This window comes from Pogoniulus pusillus, chromosome 3, assembly GCF_015220805.1.
Source record: "Pogoniulus pusillus isolate bPogPus1 chromosome 3, bPogPus1.pri, whole genome shotgun sequence".
In the NCBI taxonomy this organism is placed as follows: Eukaryota; Metazoa; Chordata; class Aves; order Piciformes; family Lybiidae; genus Pogoniulus; species Pogoniulus pusillus.
In genome coordinates, this window is record NC_087266.1 from 1,409,118 (window position 1) to 1,434,455 (window position 25,338).

General features: G+C 56.1%; 1 protein-coding gene across 4 annotated transcripts in view; it reads left to right on the forward strand.

The window, feature by feature from the left end:
* MYO7A (myosin VIIA) overlaps nt 1-25,338 on the forward strand; it is a 131,849-nt gene that overhangs the window by 36,095 nt on the left and 70,416 nt on the right. For 3 of the 4 annotated variants that reach the window (XM_064168555.1, XM_064168544.1, XM_064168572.1), the window contains exons 3-11: nt 8,713-8,826; nt 10,674-10,826; nt 12,908-12,925; nt 18,366-18,550; nt 19,600-19,721; nt 21,695-21,837; nt 21,917-22,030; nt 22,812-22,965; nt 25,166-25,242. In XM_064168555.1, the coding sequence (XP_064024625.1) occupies nt 8,713-8,826; nt 10,674-10,826; nt 12,908-12,925; nt 18,366-18,550; nt 19,600-19,721; nt 21,695-21,837; nt 21,917-22,030; nt 22,812-22,965; nt 25,166-25,242 (1,080 nt within the window). Of the gene's footprint in view, nt 1-3,141; nt 3,219-8,712; nt 8,827-10,673; nt 10,827-12,907; nt 12,926-18,365; nt 18,551-19,599; nt 19,722-21,694; nt 21,838-21,916; nt 22,031-22,811; nt 22,966-25,165; nt 25,243-25,338 lie in introns of all 4 variants that reach the window. The other variant, XM_064168565.1, reaches the window with a different exon arrangement.

Below are 25,338 nucleotides of genomic sequence, written 5' to 3' on the forward strand. Positions count from 1 at the left end.
GGAGGTCCCAGAAATGACCAGGGGCTGAAATCTCTCTTCTGTGAGGACATCCTGAGAGAGTTGTGGTTGTTCAGTCTGGATGAGGCTCTGGGCAGACCTTTTAATACCTAAAGGAGACCCTCGAGAGAGGTGGGGAGGGTCCATTTCTCACAGACTGCAGTGACAGGACAAGGGGCAATGACTTTAAGCTGAAAGAGGACAGGCTTAGATTAGATGTAAGGAAGAAACTCTTTACTGTGGAGGTGCTGAGGCAGTGGAACAGGCTGCCCAGAGAAGTGGATGCTCCATCCCTGGAGTTTTCAAGGCCAGGCTGGACTTGACTTCGAGCAACCTGATCTAGCAGAAGGTTTCCCTGCTCATGTCAGTTCAAACTAGTTGATCTCTTAAGGTCCCTTCTAACCTAAACCATTCCATGAGTCTGTGATTCTATACCCTGAGAGCATCAGAGGACCACAGCATGTCAGGGGCTGGCAGTGACCTCGAAAGATCTTCTCATCCTCCCCCTGCCAGAGCTCCCAGAACAACCTCTCTGCTCCCAGCAATCGAAGGAGCAGGTCTTAGTCCCCCGGTACTAAATTAGATGCTCCCACCCTAAACCCTCTAATTCCTCCTGATGATATTTTGCCCCTCTCTGGCTTCCAGCTCTGTGCATCTTCTGATCCCTCTGTCCTCTTCCTTTGGCTTTCTTCCATCTGCATTTAGGACAGGACCCTGTCACGGGGCTGAAGGGCTCAGTCCTCATTTCCTGCTCCACTTCTGCTGCTTAGCAGATTGTTCAATCCCATCCCGAGTGTGACCATCAGCTTTTTCGTGTGAGACCTTCCACGCAGTGCTCTGGCGAGGCATTTGGGTGGGTGACGCCCGGGGCCAGCCTAATCTGCTTGGAACGTCACCGGATTGCCCGAGGCTCCACTTCGCCCCTGATGGTAATGCTGCAGCAATCACAGATTAAATCTTCTCTCTCCCTCTTTGTCTCTATCCTTAAAACCCACTCCTGAGCCCCAGAGGTCCAAAACAGTCAACAAGCAGCTCTTTGCCAAAAGCCAAGGCTGAGGTCAAACATCGCTGGGAGCTGAGCCTCTTGGCACCGTGCTGGATTGTCACCCTGCAGACCTGATTGCATCCATCATGTGCAACAGCTTCACTGATGATCTGGGGCAGGGCAGTGAGTCCAGCAGCAGTCGGTTTGCAGATGACACCCAGCTAGGAGCAGCTGTGCAGCTGTTGGAGGGTAGCAGAGCCCTGCAGAGGGACCTGGCCAGGCTGGATGGGTGGGCAGAGGCCAAGGGGATGAGACTGAAGAAGGCCAAGGGCAGGGTTCTGCACTTTGGCCACAACAACCCCAAGCAGCACTAGAGGCTGGGGCCAGAGTGGCTGAGAGCAGCCAGGCAGAGAGGGCCCTGGGGGTGCTGGCAGAGAGGAGCTGAAGCTGAGGCAGCAGTGCCCAGGTGGGCAGCAGAGCCAATGGCATCCTGGGCTGGCTCAGGAGCAGTGTGGGCAGCAGGACAAGGGAGGTTCTTGTGCCCCTGTGCTCAGCACTGCTCAGGCCACCCCTGCAGTGCTGTGTCCAGCTGTGGGCTCCTGAATTGCAGAGAGGTGTTGAGGTGCTGGAAGGTGTTTGGAGCAGGGCAGCAAGGCTGGGGAGGGGCCTGGAGCAGAGCCCTGTGAGAAGAGGCTGAGGGAGCTGGGGGGGTGCAGCCTGCAGCAGAGGAGGCTCAGGGCAGAGCTGATTGCTGCCTGCAGCTGCCTGCAGGGAGGCTGTAGCCAGGTGGGGTTGGGCTCTGCTGCCAGGCAAGCAGCAAGAGAAGAAGGGGACAGAGTCTGAAGCTGTGGCAGGGCAGGTCTAGGCTGGATGTTGTTAGGAAGTTGCTGGCAGAGAGAGTGATTGGCATTGGAATGGGCTGCCCAGGGAGGTGGTGGAGTGGCCGTGGCTGGAGGTGTTGCAGCCAAGCCTGGCTGGGGCACTTAGTGCCATGGTCTGGTTGGTTGGGCAGGGCTGGGTGCTAGGTTGGGCTGGCTGAGACTGGAGCTCTCTGCCAACCTTCTTTATCATGAACTAGTTTGGGATGGAAAGGACCTTTAAAGGTGGTCTAAGTCCCTGTAGTCAGCAGGGACAGCTCCCACTAGAACAGGTTGCTCAAGGTCTCATCCAACCTGGCCTTGAACACCTCCAGGGAGGTTGTGGAGGACAGAAGCACAGAATGGGATCAAAGATCACATTGGGTGATTCTGTGCTCCACAACCTCCCTGGACAACCTGTGCCAGTCTCTCACCACCCTCACTGCAAACAACTTCTTCCTCACATCCAGTTTCAGTCTCTCCTCTGCCACTTCAAACCCATTCCTCCTCCTCCTCATATGAGACCTTGTCACTAGTCCCTCCCCAGCCCTCCTGTAGCACCCTTCAGATCCTGCAAGGCCACTCTAAGGTCTCCTCCAAGCCTTCTCCTCTCCAGGCTGCACAGCCCCAACTCTCTCAGCCTGTGCTCAGAGCAGAGCTGCTGCAGCCCTCTCAGCATCTTGGTGGCCTCCTCTGGGCTGGCTCCAACACTTCCATGTCCTGCTTGTGCTGGGGGCTGCAGAACTGCCCCCAGGACTGCAGGTGGGGTGTGAGGAGAGCAGAGCCAAGGGGCAGAATCCCCTCCCTTGCCCTGTGCCCACACTGCTCTTGCTGCAGCCCAGCACAGGGTTGTGTCTGGGCTGCACTCCCACTGCAGGCTCTTCTTGAGCTTTGCATCAGCCCAGACCCCAGGTCCTGTTCCTCAGGGCTGCTCTCAGCCATTCCCCACCCAGCCTGAAGCTGTGCTTGGGATTGCACCCACCCAGCTGCAGGATCTCACACTTGGCTTTGTTGAATGTCATGGGCTTGGCCTGGGGACACCTCTGCAGCCAGTCCAGGTCCCTCTGACTGGATCCCTGCCCTCTAGCAAGTGACTGTGCCACACAGCTTGGTGCCATCTGCACACTTGCTGAGGCTGCACTGCTTGCTCTGTCCCCAGGATAAGAACTGTCCTTCACTGTACATGTGCACAGTGTCACAGCAGGACCTTGGTCTCAGCTGTGCCTGCTGCTGCAGAGGTGCAGTAAATCATCAGACCAGGGTCCAGCATGGCTCTTTGGGCTCATACTTCTATCTCTGCAGTGAAGAGTCTAATGTTACCCTGGAGAGCTGTAATCTGAACCGGATGGCATTGCTGACAGGCTGCCAGCCAGCTAAAGGTTTGTTTTCCTCCAGCACCTCCCTCCCCTTATTGTCCTGAGCAGCTTTAGTTGTTTCCCACCTAAGGTACAGCACCTTCCCTCAGCAAAAAAAAGAAGCATGCTGATAGGAGGCTTAATGCTGTTACTTTGCTGTTGTTCATAGAATCAGGCAGGTAGGAAGAGAGCTCCAAGCTCACCCAGCCCAACCTAGCACCCAGCCCTGCCCAACCAACCAGACCATGGCACTAAGTGCCTCATTCTGTGACTCTATGATTTCCATGGCCACTAAACCATGTCCTGAATTCCTGCTGGCTTTGAGCTGAGGGTCCAACCCTTTGTTGGGGTCTTCTTTTGCTCAGAAGGGTGTGCTGCAGCACAGTCACTCAGTGTCTGTTTCTAGCTCCTGAAAACATAATAGCCAGATCGTTCTCTCCTGAGCTGCCCTACCCTCACACCTCATAACTCAGTTAAAAAGGAGAATAAGCACCAGCTAATGAGTGCAGAAAGTCACACTCAGCTGTGTTATAAATCCACCTGCATTAATATTTATTTCTTAGCTCCTTTAGAATCATAGAATCCACCAGGCTGGCAGAGAGCTCCAAGCTCAGCCAGCCCAACCTAGCACCCAGCCCTGCCCAACCAACCAGACCATGGCACTAAGTGCCCCAGCCAGGCTTGGCTGCAACACCTCCAGCCACAGCCACTCCACCACCTCCCTGGGCAGCCCATTCCAGTGCCAATCACTCTCTCTGCCAGCAACTTCCTAACAACATCCAGCCTAGACCTGCCCTGCCACAGCTTCAGACTCGGTCCCCTTCTTCTCTTGCTGCTTGCCTGGCAGCAGAGCCCAACCCCACCTGGCTGCAGCCTCCCTGCAGGCAGCAATGAGCTCTGCCCTGAGCCTCCTCTGCTGCAGGCTGCACACCCCCAGCTCCCTCAGCCTGTATTACTTGATGTATACAGAAGAGAGGCTGTTTTCCAAGCTGGCTCATCACTTGGTGCCATGGTCTGGTTGATTGGCCAGGGCTGGGTGCTAGGTTGGACTGGATGAGCTTGGAGCTCTCTTCCAGCCTGCTTGACTCTGTGATTCTGTGACCTGGAGAGCAGCTGTGTGTAGAGTCAGTGCAACCTTGCTCTCCCCGCGCTCCTCACTTCAGCGTTGTTTCAGGTAGTTTCAGGCAGCAATAAGGCCTCCCCAGGAGGGACATGGCAATGAGACACCCCATAAGGTGAGAGGGAGAGAGACTTGGTGATCCTGAGGGTCTTTTCCAGCTGGAATGACTCTGTGAGAGGCTGTAGAAGTGGAACCTGGCGAGCAGCTGGGCGTGGAGTCGGCGCAGCCTTGCTCTCGCCGCACTCCTCAGCTTCAGCACCTTTTCATCCCCAGCCCCATGGGCACAGAGGTGCTGCCTTCCACTCAATTATTTACATTTCAGTGGCTATGGATCTACTGCAGGGTGATCAGTTTAAAGCAAATGCAGATGGCCTCAGGTTTTGAGTTCCCACTGCGCTTTGGTTAATTTGGTATGTAAAGGTATTAGCTTAATTAACTGCCATGTGCTGCATGGGGACTGCCTGCATTGGTGGATTAATATGCACCTGAGGGTGCTCTGTGCTCCAAGTCCTCAAGCTGGCAGGCTGCTGTTCCACTGAGGAAGGAGGGCAACAGGGAGCAGTGAAGAGGTTTCCTCCTAGTCCTGCAGTTCCTGCAGGCTGAGTGATTTGCTTCAGCTCCCTGACCACCAATCATCCCTGACTGGAGAGACTGCAAGAAGCGAAGCGAAGAGAAGCAAAGTGGTTTGCTGTGCTGTGAGGCTCCTGCAGCAGCAGCAGCAGCAGTTCTGTGGAGCAAGCTTGCTAGCTGGCCACTGGAGGAAGACCATGGCTGGTGTGTGGAAGTTTTTCTCCTAGGAGCTCTTTACCACACTTTGGAGTCAGGTCAGAGAGCATCCTGCCAGCAGCAGGCGTGGTTGTGCTGCGGGGCTGAAGCTGACCGACCGCAGCCCTCTGGCACCCATGCTGGAATACACTTAAAAAGCAGACAGAGGGACAAAGAGCACTGCAAGGACTCGGAGATGATGAAGAGGAAGAGAGTGGTTTTCATGCAGCCATGTGCTGAGGTGGTGGAAGAGCAGGAGAGAGAGCAGGGCAAATGGGCACTGCTACGCAACGTCAACCAGGCCCTGAAGCCCACCACCATGCTGGCGGTAAGACAGGGTGGGGGCAGGCTCTGAGCACAGCTGGCACCTCTCAGGCTACTCTGAAATGGGTCTCATTGTTTGCTGGGATCCTCCTCGTTCTCCTTCTGCAGGCTTCTCTCACCTCCCTCCTAAGCCTTTGCCCTCCGCTGTACCCAAGCACTGTAGCTGCTCTGTGGTGCAACCTTCCTACCTCCTTGCACCTGGAGACGCCTCCCAAAGGTCCTGCTCAGGAACTGTCTTGTGTCTGTCTGCACCCATCAGGCTGCTCCCTCCTCTTGTACCACCCTTTGTCTCTGCCCACAGCTTGTGGGGTCCTGAGGGTCTGCTCAGAGCATCTGGAAGGCCACCAGCACCCATCAGGCTGCTCCCTCCTCTTGTACCACCCTTTGTCTCTGCCCACAGCTTGGGAGGTCCTGAGGGTCTGCTCAGAGCATCTGGAAGGCCACCAGCACCCATCCTGGTGTTCCCTCCTCTTGCACCACCCTTTGTCTCTGCCCACAGCTTGTGGGGTCCTGAGGGTCTGCTCAGAGCATCTGGAAGGCCACCAGCACCCATCCTGGTGTTCCCTCCTCTTGCACCACCCTTTGGTTGTCACTGCCCACAGCTTGTGGGGTCCTGAGGGTCTGCTCAGAGCATCTGGAAGGCCACCAGCACCCATCCTGGTGTTCCCTCCTCTTGTACCACCCTTTGGTTGTTACTGCCCACAGCTTGGGAGGTCCTGAGGGTCTGCTCAGAGCGTCTGGAAGGCCACCAGCACCCATCCTGGTGTTCCCTCCTCTTGTACCACCCTTTGGTTGTTACTGCCCACAGCTTGGGAGGTCCTGAGGGTCTGCTCAGAGCATCTGGAAGGCCACCAGCACCCAGTGGCTGGAAGAGTTGGTCCATGTGGTACTGTGCAGGGTCTGGTGGCATCCTGACTCCTCCAGCACCTCATGGTGTGCGTCAGAAAACAAACTGCATTAGCCTAGGCGTGAGGCAGGTGATGCAGCTCAGAAGGCAGCCTGGCCAAGGTGGCAAAGGCACAAAGCAGCCCAGTCTCCCTGAAGCCCCTGATGGTACCTGCTGCTTTGGGGCTGCTCCCATGTGCTTGCATCAGTGGAGGGAGTGCGACTTGGCAGCACTTTCCATCGCCTGAGTGAGAGCCAGGGGAGGAAATAGGTCAACACTCCTAATAAGTGATGTTGTTTCTTAACCCCCCCAGACCTTCCTGAGCTTACCAGCTTAGCTCATCCCTTTAGGACTTGCCTTTCCCCCCCCCCCCCCCCCCAACCAGTGTTAAGAACTGCACTGTGATGTGTTTGGGAAGAGCAATGTGAGGAGATGAGGTCTGTGTGCATGAGGCAGGAGCTGCCTTAGCGGTGAGCCTGTATCAGTTCAGGTCTAGAAGAGCAGCCTCTCTTTTGATCTCAGCTCTCACATGGAGCAGGCTGCTTTTACAGCTGGTTAAAACTGGGGGCTTCACATAAACCAGCATGGCAGTGCTTCGTTCCTTGCTGGAAAGCAGCTTTTTGTGCAGCTGCTAAGATGTCAGAAGGGCTTTCTGCTGAGCAGCCAACCTGGCTCTTCTCTGGCTGGCACCTGGATCAGGTTACCCTCCCTGTGCATGCATGTTCTGAGCTGTGCAGACTGGAGCACAGAATCAGTCAGGGTTGGAAGGGACCACAAGGATCATCTACTTCCAACCCCCCTGCCATGGGCAGGGACACCCTACCCTAGAGCAGGATAAGAGTGTTGAACACTGACATGTTTGGAGAGTCTTGGATCAAGTGTCTTTCTTGATCTGGAGCAGGGCATTGAGTCCAGCAGCAGTCAGTTTGCAGATGGCACCAAGCTAGGAGCAGCTGTGGAGCTGTTGGAGGATAGGAGAGCCCTGCAGAGGGACCTGGCCAGGCTGGATGGGAGGGCAGAGGCCAAGGGGATGAGGCTGAAGAAGGCCAAGGGCAGGGTTTTACACTTTGGCCACAACAACCCCAAGCAGCACTACAGGCTAGGGCCAGAGTGGCTGAGAGCAGCCAGGCAGAGAGAGCCCTGGGGGTGCTGGGAGAGAGGAGCTGAAGCTGAGGCAGCAGTGCCCAGGTGGGCAGCAGAGCCAATGGCATCCTGGGCTGGCTCAGGAGCAGTGTGGGCAGCAGGACAAGGGAGGTTCTTGTGCCCCTGTGCTCAGCACTGCTCAGGCCAGCCCTGGAGTGCTGTGTCCAGTTGTGGGCTCCTGAATTGCAGAGAGCTGTTGAGGTGCTGGAAGGTGTTTGGAGCAGGGCAGCAAGGCTGGGGAGGGGCCTGGAGCACAGCCCTGTGAGGAGAGGCTGAGGGAGCTGGGGGTGTGCAGCCTGCAGCAGAGGAGGCTCAGGGCAGAGCTGATTGCTGCCTGCAGCTGCCTGCAGGGAGGCTGTAGCCAGGTGGGGTTGGGCTCTGCTGCCAGGCAAGCAGCAAGAGAAGAAGGGGACAGAGTCTGAAGCTGTGGCAGGGCAGGTCTAGGCTGGATGTTGTTAGGAAGTTGCTGGCAGAGAGAGTGATTTGCACTGGAATGGGCTGCCCAGGGAGGTGGTGGAGTGGCCGTGGCTGGAGGTGTTGCAGCCAAGCCTGGCTGGGGCACTTAGTGCCATGGTCTGGTTGCTTGGGCAGGGCTGGGTGCTAGGTTGGGCTGGCTGAGCTTGGAGCTCTCTGCCAACCTGCCTGCTTCCATGATTCTATGATATGCATCCACCCCTTTGGTGTGTTTTTAACCTTTCTTCAGTCATTCCCTTTCCTTCAGCCTCCTCAGCAGGGAAATGTCTATTTGATAGTGGTCACCTACAGGGAAGAAAATGTGCCACAAGTGTCCAGCCAAGGCTTTTGGATCTCAAAACCATGTCCTAAACAGGACCTTGTACATTGCACAGACAGAAGTCCCTACCTGGGTGGAATTATCTGCCTGTGTCCCTGCTCTGTAACCTACTTACTGGGTGTATCCTGTGACTGACAACCGCTCCTGGGCTCATGAAATGAATAATGCAGAAGCTGTGTCCTGTGCAGAGCAGGTTCAGCTGCTGTGACCTTGTTAGTGGCTTCCTGAGCATCTATCAGAGAGATGATTTGTGGTTTACAGAGAAGTAATTTGACTTGCACCAAGTATTTGCTTCCATAGCTTTGGTATCACAGAAGGGCTTAGATTGGAAAACACCTTCAAGATCCTCAAGTCCAGTCATGAGTTTCACACTGACAAGTCCTTGACTAAACCAAATCTCTGAGCACAACACCTAAATAGCTTGTATCCCAGGGGATACTGAACCTTCCTCTGCAGCCCTGAGTAACTCTTCTCTCTTTGCTTCCAGGGGGATTATGTGTGGATGGACCTGAAAACTGGACGGGAATTCGATGTCCCCATTGGAGCGGTGGTTAAGCTGTGTGACTCTGGGCAGATCCAGGTGGTGGATGATGAAGGCAATGTATGTATAAAGGATTGGGAGGAGCCTTCTGCCCTGGCTAGGCCAGGGATCAATAGGCTCATGTTGAGTGATGTTGTCATTGACTTCTTGTATGTCCGTGGGAACCAACTGTGGCCATAGTTGGCAAGATAATGCCATGTCCTTACTTTAGGGGCTGCCCCGAGAGTGAGAAGTTGGGAAGCTTCTTGACCTCAGACTGCACTGAGAGAGTGCTATGAGCAAACCCAGCTTGCTGTTCCTTTAATCCAGTCCTTCCTGACCTCCCACTAATACTGATGTGCCCCCAAGCTGGTCTCCCTCCATGTCCCACCTCTGCTTCTGTGCAGAAGGCTGGTTTAAAGCGGCATTTGTAGCACAAGCAGAGGAAGTCCTCTGTCCTTCACCTTGCTGCTTCTTCCCTGGCCTGAGATACTCATAAATGCTCTCATTCCCTTCAGGGAGCATGGAAAGAGAGGAGGGTAGAAAGAGAGTTGGTTCAGCAGGGTCTTTGAATCCAATCTCTAGTAGCTTTTGAAGCCCCTTATAAGTGCCCATCCTAACCAACACTGCCTTTTGGAAGTGCCCATCCTAACCAACACTCTGCCCTTTGGAAGTGCCTATCCTAACCAACACTCTGCCCTTTAGAAGTGCCCATCCTAACCAACACTCTGCCCTTTGGAAGTGCCCATCCTAACCAACACTCTGCCCTTTGGAAGTGCCCATCCTAACAACACTCTGCCCTTTAGAAGTGCCCATCCTAACCAACACTCTGCCCTTTAGAAGTGCCCATCCTAACCAACACTCTGCCCTTTGGAAGTGCCTATCCTAACCAACACTCTGCCCTTTGGAAGTGCCTATCCTAACCAACACTCTGCCCTTTAGAAGTGCCCATCCTAACCAACACTCTGCCCTTTGGAAGTGCCCATCCTAACCAACACTCTGCCCTTTGGAAGTGCCCATCCTAACCAACACTCTGCCAAGGGTCTGTGATTTTCCCACCCCTGTGCATCCCTCTCTGCTTTTCCAAATCATCCTTTCCCTGCCCAGCAGCACTCTGAGGGTTAAGCAGTGGTGTGAAAGTGCAGCTGTGTGAAGGGATGCACCAATCTGCTACCTGTGAAAAGCTCCCCTGATGTGCTGGATGTCCAAGCTGCCCTGGATGATGCTTCTGCTAGGATGGCTCATGCCTCACATCTCCTGCTGCTCCAATAAACCTTTTCTGCTATACATGTTTCAAATTGGTCACTGCCATGACCCAAGAATAGAAGCTGTGGCCATGTGTGTTCTTCCATCTGGTCCTTCTGTCTGGGCCAGGCTGTGTCTCTCTCTCACTCTCCCTCTTCCCACTAGCATCTCATCTGGCTTATCATAGAGTCATAGAATCAACCAGGCTGGAAGGGACCTCCAAGGTCATCCAGTCCAACCTAGCACCCAGCCCTATCCAGTCAACTAGACCATGGCACTAAGTGCCTTATCCAGTCTTTCCTTGAACACCTCCCTGGGCAGCCCATTCCAATGCCAATCACTCTCTCTGCCAGCAACTTCCTAACAACATCCAGCCTAGACCTGCCCTGCCACAGCTTCAGACTCTGTCCCCTTCTTCTCTTGCTGCTTGCCTGGCAGCAGAGCCCAACCCCACCTGGCTACAGCCTCCCTGCAGGCAGCTGCAGGCAGCAATGAGCTCTGCCCTGAGCCTCCTCTGCTGCAGGCTGCACACCCCCAGCTCCCTCAGCCTCTCCTCACAGGGCTGTGCTCCAGGCCCCTCACCAGCTTTGTCGCCCTTCTCTGGACACCTTCCAGCACCTCAACAGCTCTCTGCAATTCAGGGCCCCAGAACTGACTTAACTTTACCCTGCCTTTCTTCCCAGGAGCACTGGATCTCCCCTCAGAATGCCAGCCACATCAAACCCATGCACCCCACCTCCATCCACGGAGTGGAGGACATGATCCGCCTGGGGGACCTGAACGAGGCAGGGATCCTGCGGAACCTGCTGATCCGCTACCGCGAGCACCTCATCTACGTGAGTGTCCTCTCCAGCCCTTCTGCCTCCTGCCACCACCTCCTCTGACCTCTGGGCAACCACAAGGGGAGACCTTGACTGCACTGAGTGCCAGGGTTTCTAGCTTCACCTGGGCCCAAATGGGTCATCATCGAATTAGTCAGGGTTGGAAGGGACCTCAGGGATCATCTAGGTTGGGCTGGATGATCTTGGAGGTCTTTTCCAACTGGTTGATTCTATGATCTAGTTCCACCCCCCTTGCCATGGGCAGGGACACCCAATTCTTTCTGCACTGTAGAGTTTGTGATGCACCCCCACTACCTGCAGTGAAAGACCTCATCAGGTGGACAGTGAACAGAGATTGAGTCACCTCTCTGTGAGACTCTGCAGGAGTTCTGGGCACACACAGCAGCTTTCAGCCCAGGCCATCTGCATGCTGTGGGAATCCCAAATCAAAAGCCTTTGGCAACTGCATGCTGGAGGAGGTACTTTGGGGAGGGACTATATACAAGGTCCTGTGATGAGAGGATGAGGAGCAGTGGGTTTCATGGAACCATAGAATCAATCAGGCAGGCTGGAAGAGAGCTCCAAGCTCAGCCAGCCCAACCTAGCACCCAGCCCTGCCCAACCAACCAGACCATGGCACTAAGTGCCCCAGCCAGGCTTGGCTGCAACACCTCCAGCCACAGAGACTCCACCACCTCCCTGGGCAGCCCATTCCAATGCCAATCACTCTCTGCCAGGAACTTCCTAACAACATCCAGCCTGAACCTCCCCAGCCACATCTTGAGGCTGTGTCCCCTTCTTCCATTGATGGCTGCTGGGGAGAAGACACCTTAAGTTTAAACTGGCAGAGGGGAGATTTAAACTGGATGTTAGGAAGGAATTCTTTACAATGAGGGTGGCGAGACACTGGCACAGGTTGCCCAGTGATGTTGTGGCTCATTGAGAAACCACAAGGCAATGAGTCAGTGCAGCCCAAATCACCACCCACACTCACCTCCAGCTGCCCTTTGTGTTAGCTCTTGGTAGTATGATGCTGCCAGACATTGCTCTGCCCACTGCTCACTCATGTTCATAATCCCCCTGGGCAAAGGGGGCATTTTCTCCCCTGTGGAAGAGAGATTTTTCTGCCCTGTGCTCAGCACTGCTCAGGCCACCCCTGGAGTGCTGTGTCCAGTTGTGGGCTCCTGAATTGCAGAGAGCTGTTGAGGTGCTGGAAGGTGTTTGGAGCAGGGCAGCAAGGCTGGGGAGGGGCCTGGAGCACAGCCCTGTGAGGAGAGGCTGAGGGAGCTGGGGGGGTGCAGCCTGCAGCAGAGGAGGCTCAGGGCAGAGCTGATTGCTGCCTGCAGCTGCCTGCAGGGAGGCTGTAGCCAGGTGGGGTTGGGCTCTGCTGCCAGGCAAGCAGCAAGAGAAGAAGGGGACAGAGTCTGAAGCTGTGGCAGGGCAGGTCTAGGCTGGATGTTGTTAGGAAGTTGCTGGCAGAGAGAGTGATTGGCATTGGAATGGGCTGCCCAGGGAGGTGGTGGAGTGGCCGTGGCTGGAGGTGTTGCAGCCAAGCCTGGCTGGGGCACTTAGTGCCATGGTCTGGTTGGTTGGGCAGGGCTGGGTGCTAGGCTGGGCTGGCTGAGCCTGGAGCTCTCTTCCCACCTGCCTGCTTCCATGACTGCCTGTTTCTGTGACATTCTCCAATGACACTGAAGACAGAGCTTGAGAGAGGGACCCCTAAACCTTCTCTGTCCAGGTGTGGCGTTGGGGGCTCAGGAGCCCAACTTCAGATCTCATTTCTCAGGGACAGTGGCCCTGGCAGGAGAAGATTCCTGTTGCATGTAGTAAGTGTCAGGTTTGCACAGCTCAGCCTCCTCATGGTCCCACATGGCAGGGTCTGCCCTGGCCCCCCAGCTGTGTAATTTGCTCTACCTTAGAGACAGTGAAGCTCAGTGTGACTTTACCTTCAGTGTTTGAAAGGATTTGTGAGTTTGCTGAGTAAAGGGAGACTTTCCCAGCTGGCCTTCAGCCTCTCTTTTCAGCCTGCTTTCTTCTGTGGAGGGTGCAGTTCTGCTCTGATAAAATCTAATCTCCTTTCTCTCCTCCCTCTGAAGACAAACTGCGGCGGGAGGGTAAGTATGGCCCTTGGAGGCATCATTCACCACCTGGCATCATCCACCAGACCTCTCCTTTCTTGGTCACCACTGTGGCTTCCTCATTTCTTTTGCACCACCTTGGCTGCTGCTTCCTCACAAATGAGCTGAGAGCATCATCCTCTTCACTGCAGAGCTTGGCCTTCATGTGTGGTAGCTGTGACACCCTCCCAGAGCTGGGAAGTCCCCAGCCTTTCATGGGCAGAGGTCTGCAGCAGCTCTGCTGTGAGGACAGGCTGCAGGAGTTGGGTCTTTCAGGCTGGAGAACAGGCTACAGGAGCTGGGGCTCTTCAGGCTGGAGAACAGGCTACAGGAGCTGGGGCTCTTTAGGCTGGAGAACAGGCTGCAGGAGCTGAGGCTCTTCAGGCTGGAGAAGAGGCCACAGGAGCTGAGGCTCTTCAGCCTGGAGGAGAGGCTACAGGAGTTGGAGGCTTTTCAGGCTGGAGGAGAGGCTACAAGAGTTGGGGCTCTTCAGCCTGGAGAAGAGAAGGCTTTGAGGAGACCTTGGATGAGGCACTTAGTGCCATAGTCTGGTTGGTTGGGCAGGGCTGGGTGCTAGGTTGGACTGGCTAAGCTTGGAGCTCTCTGCCAGCCTGCTTGATTCTATGATTCCATGATTTTTATAGTGGCTTTCCAGTATCTGAAGGGGACCTACAGGAAGGCTGGGGAGGGACTATTGACAAGGTCTGGGAATGACAGGACAAGAGGTAATGGGATTGAACTGGAAGAGGGGAGATTGAAAGTGGATGTTGGGAAGAAGAGAGGGTGATGAGACACTGGCACAGGTTAGGGGTGGTGAGACACTGGCACAGGTTGAGGGTGGTGAGACACTGGCACAGGTTGAGGGAGGTGAGACTCTGGCACAGGTTGCCCAGGGAGGTGTTCAAGCCCAGGTTGGATGAGGTCCTGAGCAACCTGTTCTAGTGGGAGCTGTCCCTGCCTATGGCACAGGGAGGTTGGAACTGGCTGATCCTTGAGGTCCCTTCCAACCTAAAGCATTCTCTGGTTCTATAACCTGTGGATGTGGTTAAAGCCTTAAGTGCTTCTCAGCAGTGACCTCAATGGGAAGGTTAAATCTCTTTATCTGGAGACAGAAGCAGAGCCTGCTGCTGCTGCTGCTGCTGCTGCTGCTGCTGCTCTCTAAGGGCTGCCAAAACACAGTGGTGTTTGGTAGGGCTTTAACCCCCAGAGAAATCCAGATGAAGTCAGGCATGGAGTTCTGGGTAAGAGAAGGGGGGAAGCAGGCTCAGAAAGGATTTGTTTGGGGCTCAGTAAAATGTAGGTCATGCAGGCAGCAGCGAATGTGCTGAGATGTGTGTGGAGGCTGCAGCCAGAGCCTCTGCCTATCTATAGAGCTTTGTTTCATGGAATCACAGAAGCAGTCAGGGTTGGAAGGGAGCACAAGGAGCAGCCAGTGCCAACCCCCTGCCATGCCCAGGGACACCCTACCCTAGAGCAGGCTGCACACAGCCTCAGCCAGCCTGGCCTCAAACACCTCCAGCCATGGGGCCTCAACCACCTCCCTGGGCAACCCCTGCCAGTCTCTCACCACTCTCCTGCTCAACAACTTCCTCCTCCCCTCCAGCCTCACTCTCCACACCTCCACCTTTGCTCCATTCCCCCCACTCCTGCCACTCCCTCACTCCCTCCAAAGTCCCTCCCCAGCTTTTCTGCAGCCCCCTTCAGATGCTGGAAGGCCACAAGAAGGTCCCCTGGGAGCCTCCTCTGCTCCAGCCTGCACAGCCCCAACTCTTTCAGTCTGTGCTCACAGCAGAGCTGCTGCAGCCTCTCAGCATCCTCCTGGCCCTGCTCTGGACACTCTCCAGCATCTCCACAGCCCTCTTGTCCCAGGGGCTCCAGAGCTGGATACAGGACTCCAGGTGGGGTCTCAGCAGAGCAGAGCAGAGGGGGAGAATCCCCTCCCTGGCCCTGCTGGCCACACTGCTGCTGCTGCAGCCCAGGCTCTACTTGGCTTTCTGGGCTGCAAGTGCACACTGCTGGCTCCTGTTGAGCTTCTCCTCCACCAGCACCCCCAAGTCCCTCTCCTCAGGACTGCTCTCCAGCCACCTACTGCCCAGCCTGCATTGGTGCTTGGCATTGCCTCCACCCAGCTGCAGGACCTTGCATTTGTCCTTGTTGCACCTCCTGAGCTTGCTTGTGCCCACCTCTGCAGCCTGTGCAGCTCCCTCTGGATGGATCCTGCCCTCCAGCCTGGCTACTGCACCACACAGCTTGGTGTGAACCAACTGGCTGAGGCTGCACTCAGTGCCTCTGCCTATGGCACCAACAAGTTTCCCCATGACAGAGGAGGGCTTTGCCTTCAGCCAGCAGTAGAAACCAGAGAGATAACAGTTCCTTGGAGATGCCCTTTGGCTTCTCCATCACCAAAGTGGCCGAAGGTTTGCTTGCAGTCAGCAGTGAGAAGTGGGCAAGCTGTGAGTATTTATCAACTAGGAATGAGCTACTCAAACAAGCAACAGTCTAAGAGTTGGTGCTGACAAAGTGGTTTTGTGGTGGATCAGGAGGGAAAGGTCACTGGGAGCATCCCCAAAGCATTCCTGCAACTAATGGTTAACTCCTTTGGAAGCCTCTCTGGCTGCAGGTGGGGATGCAGGGATTTGAGAGACCTCTGCAGGGGTCAGGCCTTTTGGGAAGGACTCAAGGAGGCTTAGAAATGTCCCTAAAATTGCCCTGCTCATAGATTCTGCAGAGGAAAAGAGTCTTTGAAGTAGCTCACCCAGGACTGTATCTGAAGGGGGGGAGGGGCTACAAAAAAGCTGTGAGTCTATGAAATGAAGCTGCAGCAGGTTCAGAAGGGGCTTCCTTCAGCACAGAGGGGATGCAGAGCCTGGTTTAGAATGGGGGGGAAAGGACCCAGAGGATGGGTAGGATTTTGGTCAATTCCAAAGCTGGGAAGTTAAGTGAATGCTCTTCATAAGGCCTTGAGGATGCTGAGAGGGTTGCAGCAGCTCTGCTGTGAGCACAGCCTGAAAGAGTTGGGGCTGTGCAGGCTGGAGCAGAGGAGGCTCCCAGGGGACCTTCTTGTGGCCTTGCAGCATCTGAAGGGGGCTCCAAAAAAGCTGGGGAGGGACTTTGGAGGGTATGAGGGAGTGTCAGGAGTGGGGGGAATGGAACAAAGGTGGAGGTGGGGAGAGTGAGTCTGGAGGTGAGGAGGAAGTTGTTGAGCAGGAGAGTGGTGAGAGGCTGGACTGGGTTGCCCAGGGAGGTGGTTGAGGCCCCATGGCTGGAGGTGTTTGAGGCCAGGCTGGCTGAGGCTGTGTGCAGCCTGCTCTAGGGTAGGGTGTCCCTGGGCATGGCAGGGGGTTGGCACTGGCTGATCCTTGTGCTCCCTTCCAACCCTGACTGCTTCTGTGATTCTGTGATCCTATGGCTGGAAGGAGCCTTAGGGTTCACTGGGGACCTTGCTGCCATAATCCCATTCAGAACCAGCTTCTCTGAGCACTAAGCTTACTCACTCTGCCCAGTCAAGGCTGTTCTGGGACTTCTCTGCTCCCTCATTTCAATGCCCTCTTCTTCCAGCATCCAGGCTACAGAGTGTCACAGCCAATTTCCACCCTTTGGATTTGTGACAACTTTGCTCTTGAGCCTTTTCCTCCCCCACCCCCTTTTCTGACGTGACCCCCTAGTGCAGGGGAGACTGCCATGTCCTTGCTCAGTTACCTCTGGAAAAGCAAACTTCACCTGGGCTTGAGCAGAAAGTCCCTCTCTGGTGCTGGCCATGAGGCTAGGAAGTGAGGAGTCCCTAAGGGCTTTCAGCATCCCCAGTGCAGGGCACAGTTGCCACCTACTGGCTGCCATCAGCATGCCTGAGCTGGTGGGAAGCATTGGCGACCAAATTGTCCTCTCAGTGCACTCAAGCCCATTCCATCACGAGTGAGAGATACTGGGCTTGATGGGAGACACTCAGCCTGGGGCTTGCATCTCCACAACTCCCTCTGCACTCCTCTTGCCAGCAGTGGCAGGCATTTTGCTGCCTTCCAAACTGTGGAACAGCTCAGACTTGGTTTATTCATCAGCCAGGTTGTGACATGCATCAAGTGCAGGGTTCTACACTCTGGCCACAACAGCCCCAAGCAGCACTGCAGGCTGGGGCCAGAGTGGCTGAGAGCAGCCAGGCAGAGAGGGCCCTGGGGGTGCTGGGAGATTGGAGCTGAAGCTGAGGCAGCAGTGCCCAGGTGGGCAGCAGAGCCAATGGCATCCTGGGCTGGCTCAGGAGCAGTGTGGGCAGCAGGACAAGGGAGGTTCTGCTGCCCCTGTGCTCAGCACTGCTCAGGCCACCCCTGGAGTGCTGTGTCCAGTTGTGGGCTCCTGAATTGCAGAGAGCTGTTGAGGTGCTGGAAGGTGTTTGGAGCAGGGCAGCAAGGCTGGGGAGGGGCCTGGAGCACAGCCCTGTGAGGAGAGGCTGAGGGAGCTGGGGGGGTGCAGCCTGCAGCAGAGGAGGCTCAGGGCAGAGCTGATTGCTGCCTGCAGCTGCCTGCAGGGAGGCTGTAGCCAGGTGGGGTTGGGCTCTGCTGCCAGGCAAGCAGCAAGAGAAGAAGGGGACAGAGTCTGAAGCTGTGGCAGGGCAGGTCTAGGCTGGATGTTGTTAGGAAGTTGCTGGCAGAGAGAGTGATTGGCATTGGAATGGGCTGCCCAGGGAGGTGGTGGAGTGGCTGTGGCTGGAGGTGTTCCAGACTGGTCAGATGAAGCCTCAAGCAACCTGTTGCAGTGGGAGGTGTCCCTGCCTATGGCAGGGGGTTGGAACTGGATGAGCTTGGAGGTCCCTTCCAACCTAAACCCTTCTGTGACTCTATTCTGTGATAAGGACTTTGTGGGCCCTATCCATGTGCAGAGGACAAAGTTTACACTGCAGCACAGAGAGGTTTGGTTGGGCAGAGGTGGTAGAGAAGAACGTGTTAAGGAGGGAGGCTTAGAAGTTCTGTTGTGGATCTAGATCAGAGAGACATCTGTCAGCAGTGGTTTGGACCTGTCTGGTCTTGCTCTGAGATGTGGCAATGGTCTTCAGGTCTCTTTCCTCTCCAGTGTGCCATGATGTGTGCAGTGCAATAGGTAACCCTGAGTACTGTGCTGGCATTGGCTGTGCTTTTGCAAACATGAGCTTGACTCAGAGCTCTGAATCTTAGCTGAGCAGCATCTCAGCCATGACTTAAGGCTTGAGTCCATGCTGTGCATGAGCAGGGCTAGGGGTGAACTTGATTCAGACAGCTTGAGCCTTTTGTTCCAGTTTTGCTCCAGCCTGCAAGCATCTTTGCCTTGAACATCATCTTTCATTTAGCTTTTGACAAGCCTTGATTTGTCTGGCCTCCACCCTCCATCCATCCACCCAGCCACCCACGCTGCCAAACCTTCTCATCTGCATCTCACTGTCCCCATAACCCCTCCTGTGCTCCTCCTGCAGACGTACACTGGCTCCATACTGGTGGCAGTAAACCCCTACCAGCTGCTGCCCATCTACTCTCCGGAGCAGATCCGTCTGTACACCAACAAGAAGATTGGGGAGATGCCCCCACACATCTTTGCCATTGCTGACAACTGCTACTTCAACATGCAGCGCAACAACAAGGACCAGTGCTGCATCATCAGGTCAGCTGCTGCATTTGGGCTGAGGCAGTCTCAAGCACTGACATAGGCTGGGCAGTGAGTGGCTGGAGAGCAGCCCTGGGGAGAGGGACTTGGGGGTGCTGCTGGAGGAGAAGCTCAGCAGGAGCCAGCAGTGTGCACTTGCAGCCCAGAGAGCCAAGCAGAGCCTGGGCTGCAGCAGCAGCAGTGTGGCCAGCAGGGCCAGGGAGGGGATTCTCCCCCTCTGCTGTGCTCTGCTGAGACCCCAGCTGGAGTCCTGCATCCAGCTCTGGAGCCCCTGGGACAAGAGGGAGGTTCTTGTGTCCCTGTGCTCAGCACTGCTCAGGCCACCCCTGCAGTGCTGTGTCCAGTTGTGGGCTCCTGAATTCAAGAGAGATGCTGAGGTGCTGGAAGGTGTTTGGAGCAGGGCAGCAAGGCTGGGGAGGGGCCTGGAGCAGAGCCCTGTGAGGAGAGGCTGAGGGAGCTGGGGGGGTGCAGCCTGCAGCAGAGGAGGCTCAGGGCAGAGCTGATTGCTGCCTGCAGCTGCCTGCAGGGAGGCTGTAGGCAGGTGGGGTTGGGCTCTGCTGCCAGGCAAGCAGCAAGAGAAGAAGGGGACAGAGTCAGAAGCTGTGGCAGGGCAGGTCTAGGCTGGATGTTAGGAGGCAGTTCCTGGCAGAGAGAGTGATTGGCATTGGAATGAGCTGCCCAGGGAGGTGGTGGAGTGGCTGTGGCTGGAGGTGTTGCAGCCAAGCCTGGCTGGGGCACTTAGTGCCATGGTCTGGTTGGTTGGGCAGGGCTGGGTGCTAGGCTGGGCTGGGTGTGCTTGGAGATCTCTTCCAGCCTGCTTGATTCTATGATACATTCCTTGAGTTGGGGCTGCTCAGTCTGGTACTGTGTCCTACCATTTGCCCTCTAACCAGGTGCTTGGGATGCTGGGAACTCATCCTTAGTGGCCTCATCCTACCTGTGCTAAGGGAAGAGGCATGAAGAAAGCCCTTTGCAGATCCCTCTCTGCCCCATCCACAGGGATGCATCAGGACTTCCACTGACTTCAGTTCCTTTTGTCCTTGCAGTGGAGAATCTGGAGCAGGGAAGACTGAAAGCACCAAACTGATTCTTCAGTTCCTGGCAGCCATCAGTGGTCAACACTCTTGGATTGAGCAACAGGTCCTGGAGGCAAATCCCATTTTGGAAGGTAAAGCCCCAGATAATGGAGATATATTTTTGCCAGGTCATAAAACCTAATCACAGAGTCACAGAGCCTTAGGGGTTGGAAGGGACCTCCACAGATCATTGAGTCCAACCTCCCTGCCAAGGCAGGGTCCCCTAGGGTAGTCCACACAGGAATGCATCCAGGTGGGGTTGGAAAGGCTGCAGAGCAGGAGGCTGCACAACCTCTCTGGGCAGCCTGCTCCAGGGCTCTGCCACCCTCACACCAAAGAAGTTTCTCCTCCTGTTGAGCTGAAACCTTCTCTGTTCCAGTTTGCATCCATTGCTCCTTGGCTGATTGCTGTGCAGCACCCAACAGAGCTTGGCCCCCTCCACCTGACCCCCACCCCTCAGCTCTCTGTGCACATTGCTCAGATCTCCTCTCAGCCTTCTCCTCTCCAGGCTAAGCAGCCCCAGGGCTCTCAGTCTCTCTGCAAGGGGAGATGCTCAAGTCCCCCACTCATCCTCCTGGCTCTCTGCTGGACTCTCTCCAGCAGGTCTCTGTCTCTCCTGAACTGGGGAGCCCAAAACTGGGCACAGCATTGCAGGTGTGGCCTCAGCAGGGCAGAGCAGAGGGGGAGCAGAATCTCCCCACCCTGCTGGCCACACTTTTCCGGCTCCCTGCAGGGAGGCTGTAGCCAGGTGGGGTTGGGCTCTGCTGCCAGGCAAGCAGCAAGAGAAGAAGGGGACAGAGTCTGAAGCTGTGGCAGGGCAGGTCTAGGCTGGATGTTGTTAGGAAGTTGCTGGCAGAGAGAGTGATTGGCATTGGAATGGGCTGCCCAGGGAGGTGGTGGAGTGGCCGTGGCTGGAGGTGTTGAAGCCAAGCCTGGCTGGGGCACTTAGTGCCATGGTCTGGTTGGTTGGGCAGGGCTGGGTGCTAGGTTGGGCTGGCTGAGCTTGGAGCTCTCTGCCAACCTGCCTGGTTCTATGATTCTCAGCCCTGGCACAGGCTGCCCAGGGAGGCTGTGGAGTCTCCCTCTCGGGAGGTATTCAAAACCCACCTGGATGCATTGCTGTGTGATCTGACCTAGGTGATCCTGCTCTGGCAGGGGGATTGGCCTGGATGGCCTTGGGCTGGTTGTGCCATGGTCTGGTTGATTGGATAGGGCTGGGTGATGGGTTGGACTGGATGAGCTTGGAGCTCTCTTCCAGGTTGATTCTATGATTTGATGATCTCTTTGGGTCCCTTCCAGCCCCTAACATCTTGTGAGCCTGTGACCCTATGGTCCTGTGACTTTATAAGCTTTGGAGGTCCCTTGTAGCCCTGCCCTGGTGTGACCCTGTGGCTGGGGGAGCTCTGGAGGTCCTTGCAGCCCTGCCAGGCTGTGCTGCTGTGGCTGGGGGCGCTCTGGAGGTCCTTGCAGCCCTGCCAGGCTGTGCTGCTGTGGCTGGGGGCGCTCTGGAGGTCCTTGCAGCCCTGCCAGGCTGTGCTGCTGTGGCTGGGGGAGCTCTGGAGGTCCTTGCAGCCCTGCCAGGCTGTGCTGCTGTGGCTGGGGGCGCTCTGGAGGTCCTTGCAGCCCTGCCAGGCTGTGCTGCTGTGGCTGGGGGCGCTCTGGAGGTCCTTGCAGCCCTGCCAGGCTGTGCTGCTGTGGCTGGGGGCGCGCTGTAGGTCCTTGCAGCCCTGCCAGGCTGTGCTGCTGTGGCTGGGGGCGCTCTGGAGGTCCTTGCAGCCCTGCCAGGCTGTGCTGCTGTGGCTGGGGGCGCTCTGGAGGTCCTTGCAGCCCTGCCAGGCTGTGCTGCTGTGGCTGGGGGGGCTGTGGAGGTCCTTGCAGCCCTGCCAGGCTGTGCTGCTGTGGCTGGGGGCGCTCTGGAGGTCCTTGCAGCCCTGCCAGGCTGTGCTGCTGTGGCTGGGGGCGCTCTGGAGGTCCTTGCAGCCCTGCCAGGCTGTGCTGCTGTGGCTGGGGGAGCTCTGGAGGTCCTTGCAGCCCTGCCAGGCTGTGCTGCTGTGCTTGCCTGCAGCGTTTGGGAACGCCAAGACCATCCGGAACGACAACTCCAGCCGCTTCGGGAAGTACATCGACATCCACTTCAACAAGAGGGGAGCCATCGAGGGGGCAAAGATTGAGCAGTACCTGCTGGAGAAGTCCCGGGTCTGCAGACAGGTAGGGCCGTGCTGTGCCATGCAGGCTGTGGGGCTGGCTGGGGGTGCCCATGCAGCTGAGCCTGGGTCTCCTGCTGCAGGCCCAGGACGAGAGGAACTACCACGTGTTCTACTGCATGCTGCGGGGCATGACCGCCGAGCAGAAGAAGAAGCTGGGGCTGGGGAAAGCCACAGACTACAACTACCTTGCAATGGTGAGAGCACAGCCAGGCACAGCTTTGGGGAGGGGACCTTCTTGTGGCCTGCCAGCAGCTGAAGGGGGCTACAGAAGAGCTGGGGAGGGACTTTGGAGGGTGTGAGGGAGTGGCAGGAGTGGGGGGAATGGAGCAAAGGTAGAGGTGGGGAGAGTGAGGCTGGAGGGGAGGAGGAAGTTGTTGAGCAGGAGAGTGGTGAGAGGCTGGAGTGGGTTGCCCAGGGAGGTGGTTGAGGCCCCATGGCTGGAGGTGTTTGAGGCCAGGCTGGCTGAGGCTGTGTGCAGCCTGCTCTAGGGTAGGGTGTCCCTGGGCATGACACCTGCCCTAGTGCAGCTTGAGGCTGTGTCCCCTTCTTCTCTTGCTGCTTGCTTGGCAGCAGAGCCCAACCCCAGCTGGCTACAGCCTCCCTGCAGGGAGCTGCAGACAGCAATGAGCTCTGCCCTGAGCCTCCTCTTCTCAAGAGTTCAGGTTTCCTTCTTGCTCTATATCCTCACCTCTGGTAGGTGAGTTTCTCCTCTGCTGATTGAGTAGGATGGCTGTGGGCAGCAGGGTCAGAGCTGGGTGCTGTGGAACTAGATGACCTCCAGAGGTCCCTTCCAATCCCTCCCATTCCAAGCCTCTGTGATTCATAGAACCAAGCCCCAGGTTCCGCATCCTCATTCATCCCTTAAACCAAATGCCTGCTGCTGTAAGGTGGAGCCCTGGCTAGCTTAGGGCCACCCATCCCTGCCAGATGTTGTGTGCTTCATCCCACACACTCTGTGACCTGTCCCCTCCCCAGGGCAACTGCACCACCTGCGACGGCAGAGACGACAGCAAGGAGTACGCCAACATCCGCTCCGCCATGAAGGTCCTCATGTTCACTGACACTGAGAACTGGGAGATCTCCAAGCTGCTGGCTGCCATCCTGCACATGGGCAACCTGCAGTATGAAGGTAAAAGGCCAACACACGAGGCTCAGGACAGGTGTGGCAACAGGGAGCCAAGCTTAGGGGTGCTGAGCTGCATCCAGACCACCCTCCGAGGCGTCGGGGCCAAGGGCTCAGGTGTTGGTTGTGGCACTGTGATGGTTTGGGTGTTCCCTGCCCCTCCATACAGTGGAATTCCCCAGACTAGACTCAGCCAAGCTGGAAGTGAAGGACTGAAGCTATACTTACAGCCTGTGATGGTTTGGGTGTTCCCTGCCCCTCCACACAATGGAATCCCCCAGACTAGGCTCAGCCAGCTGGAAGTGAGGGAATGAAGCTATACTTACAGCCTGTGATGGTTTGGGTGTTCCCTGCCCCTCCACACAGTTTAATCACCCAGACTAGACTCAGCCAAGCTGGAAGTGAGAGAATGAAGCTATACTTACAGCCTGTGATGGTTTGGGTGTTCCCTGCCCCTCCACACAGTTTAATCACCCATACTAGGCTCAGCCAAGCTGGAAGTGAAGGACTGAAGCTGTACTTACAGCTTGTGATGGTTTGGGTGTTCCCTGCCCCTCCACACTTTAGAATCCCCCAGACTAGACTCAGCCAAGCTGAAAGTGAGGGAATGAAGCTAAAATTACAGCCTGTGATGGTTTGGATGTTCCCTGCCCCTCCACACAATGGAATCCCCCAGACTAGGCTCAGCCAAGCTGAAAGTGAGGGAATGAAGCTAAAATTACAGCCTGTGATGGTTTGGGTGTTCCCTGCCCCTTCACACAATGGAATCCCCCAGACTAGACTCAGCCAAGCTGGAAATTGAATGAAGCTTAGCTCAATATACAAGCAGATAGTTACAGTATATACAGTTAGACACAGAAATAGACATGGTAAAAGGTGATACAGAAACACAACAGCCCTCCCAGCAACCTGAGTCCCCAGAGGGGGCTCCCAACCACCCTTCCACCTTCTCCCACCCCTCTCAACCTTACCCCATTCCCATTCTTTTTCTGGGACAATTTGCAAGCAGATATATACACAAATATGTGCAGTTAGATACAAGTTAAATGCAATACAGAAACACAATACCCCTCTGCCCTGGAAGGCCAACAGGCCTATGGGATGTCCTGGCTCACCCTTCTGCTGATGGGGGAAGCAAAGGCAGGAGGAAAACAAAGGCTTGGGCCATTATGTCCCCTCCCAGAGTGATAAACAGGGACCCACAGGGGTTTGGGTATTTGGTGCTGGAAGGTGTTTGGAGCAGGGCAGCAAGGCTGGGGAGGGGCCTGGAGCACAGCCCTGTGAAGAGAGGCTGAGGGAGCTGGGGGGGTGCAGCCTGCAGCAGAGGAGGCTCAGGGCAGAGCTGATTGCTGCCTGCAGCTGCCTGCAGGGAGGCTGTAGCCAGGTGGGGTTGGGCTCTGCTGCCAGGCAAGCAGCAAGAGAAGAAGGGGACAGAGTCTGAAGCTGTGGCAGGGCAGGTCTAGGCTGGATGTTGTTAGGAAGTTGCTGGCAGAGAGAGTGATTGGCACTGGAATGGGCTGCCCAGGGAGGTGGTGGAGTGGCTGTGGCTGGAGGTGTTGCAGCCAAGCCTGGCTGGGGCACTTAGTGCCATGGTCTGGTTGGTTGGGCAGGGCTGGGTGCTAGGTTGGGCTGGGTGTGCTTGGAGCTCTCTGTCAACCTGCCTGATTCTGTGATTCTACCTTGTTTACCACGGGACCAAACCAGCAGGTAAGGATAAGAAAGGAGGAATAGGTCACTCCTCACTTGGCAGAGCTACCAGGCAGCAGTATGCTCAGGGGCAGTCACCTTTGCTGAATCTGGGGAGGCTGAGTATGGCCCCAGGCCATTCAGCAGGCTCAGGGTCTGGGGGGGGGAGATGAATGGAGTGTGTGACAATGCCTGTGAGATTGGATGTGTCTTTGTAAAGGTCCCAAAGTGCCTTGGTGTCACAAATGACAGGGTGATTGAAGAGGCTCTGTGGCAGACAGCAGCCCACAGCACTTACAGGTTAGAAATGCTTTGACCCCATCAGTCCCTGAGGGCATCTGACAGGTGCCTGCAGCCACCAGCAGGTTCCTAGCAGCCACATGAACTTTTCTCTCCCTTCTGATGGCCAAATGTGATCTGGCTTTCTTGCACCAAGGCAGTAGAGAAAGGCCCTTTTCCCAACCCCCATCCAGAGCCACATCCCTCCCTGACAGCTTTCTCTTTGGCTTCCTCCCCCCAGCTCGGACCTATGACAACCTGGATGCCTGTGAGGTCGTTCAGTCAGCATCTCTAATCACTGCAGCGTCCTTGCTGGAGGTCAGTGGCTCTGCCCCTTCCTGGCTTCTTCCCATATTCCCAGTGCTGTGGCAAAGCTTTCCCTGAGCCAGGCTCTCCTTGCTCCAGGAACACCAG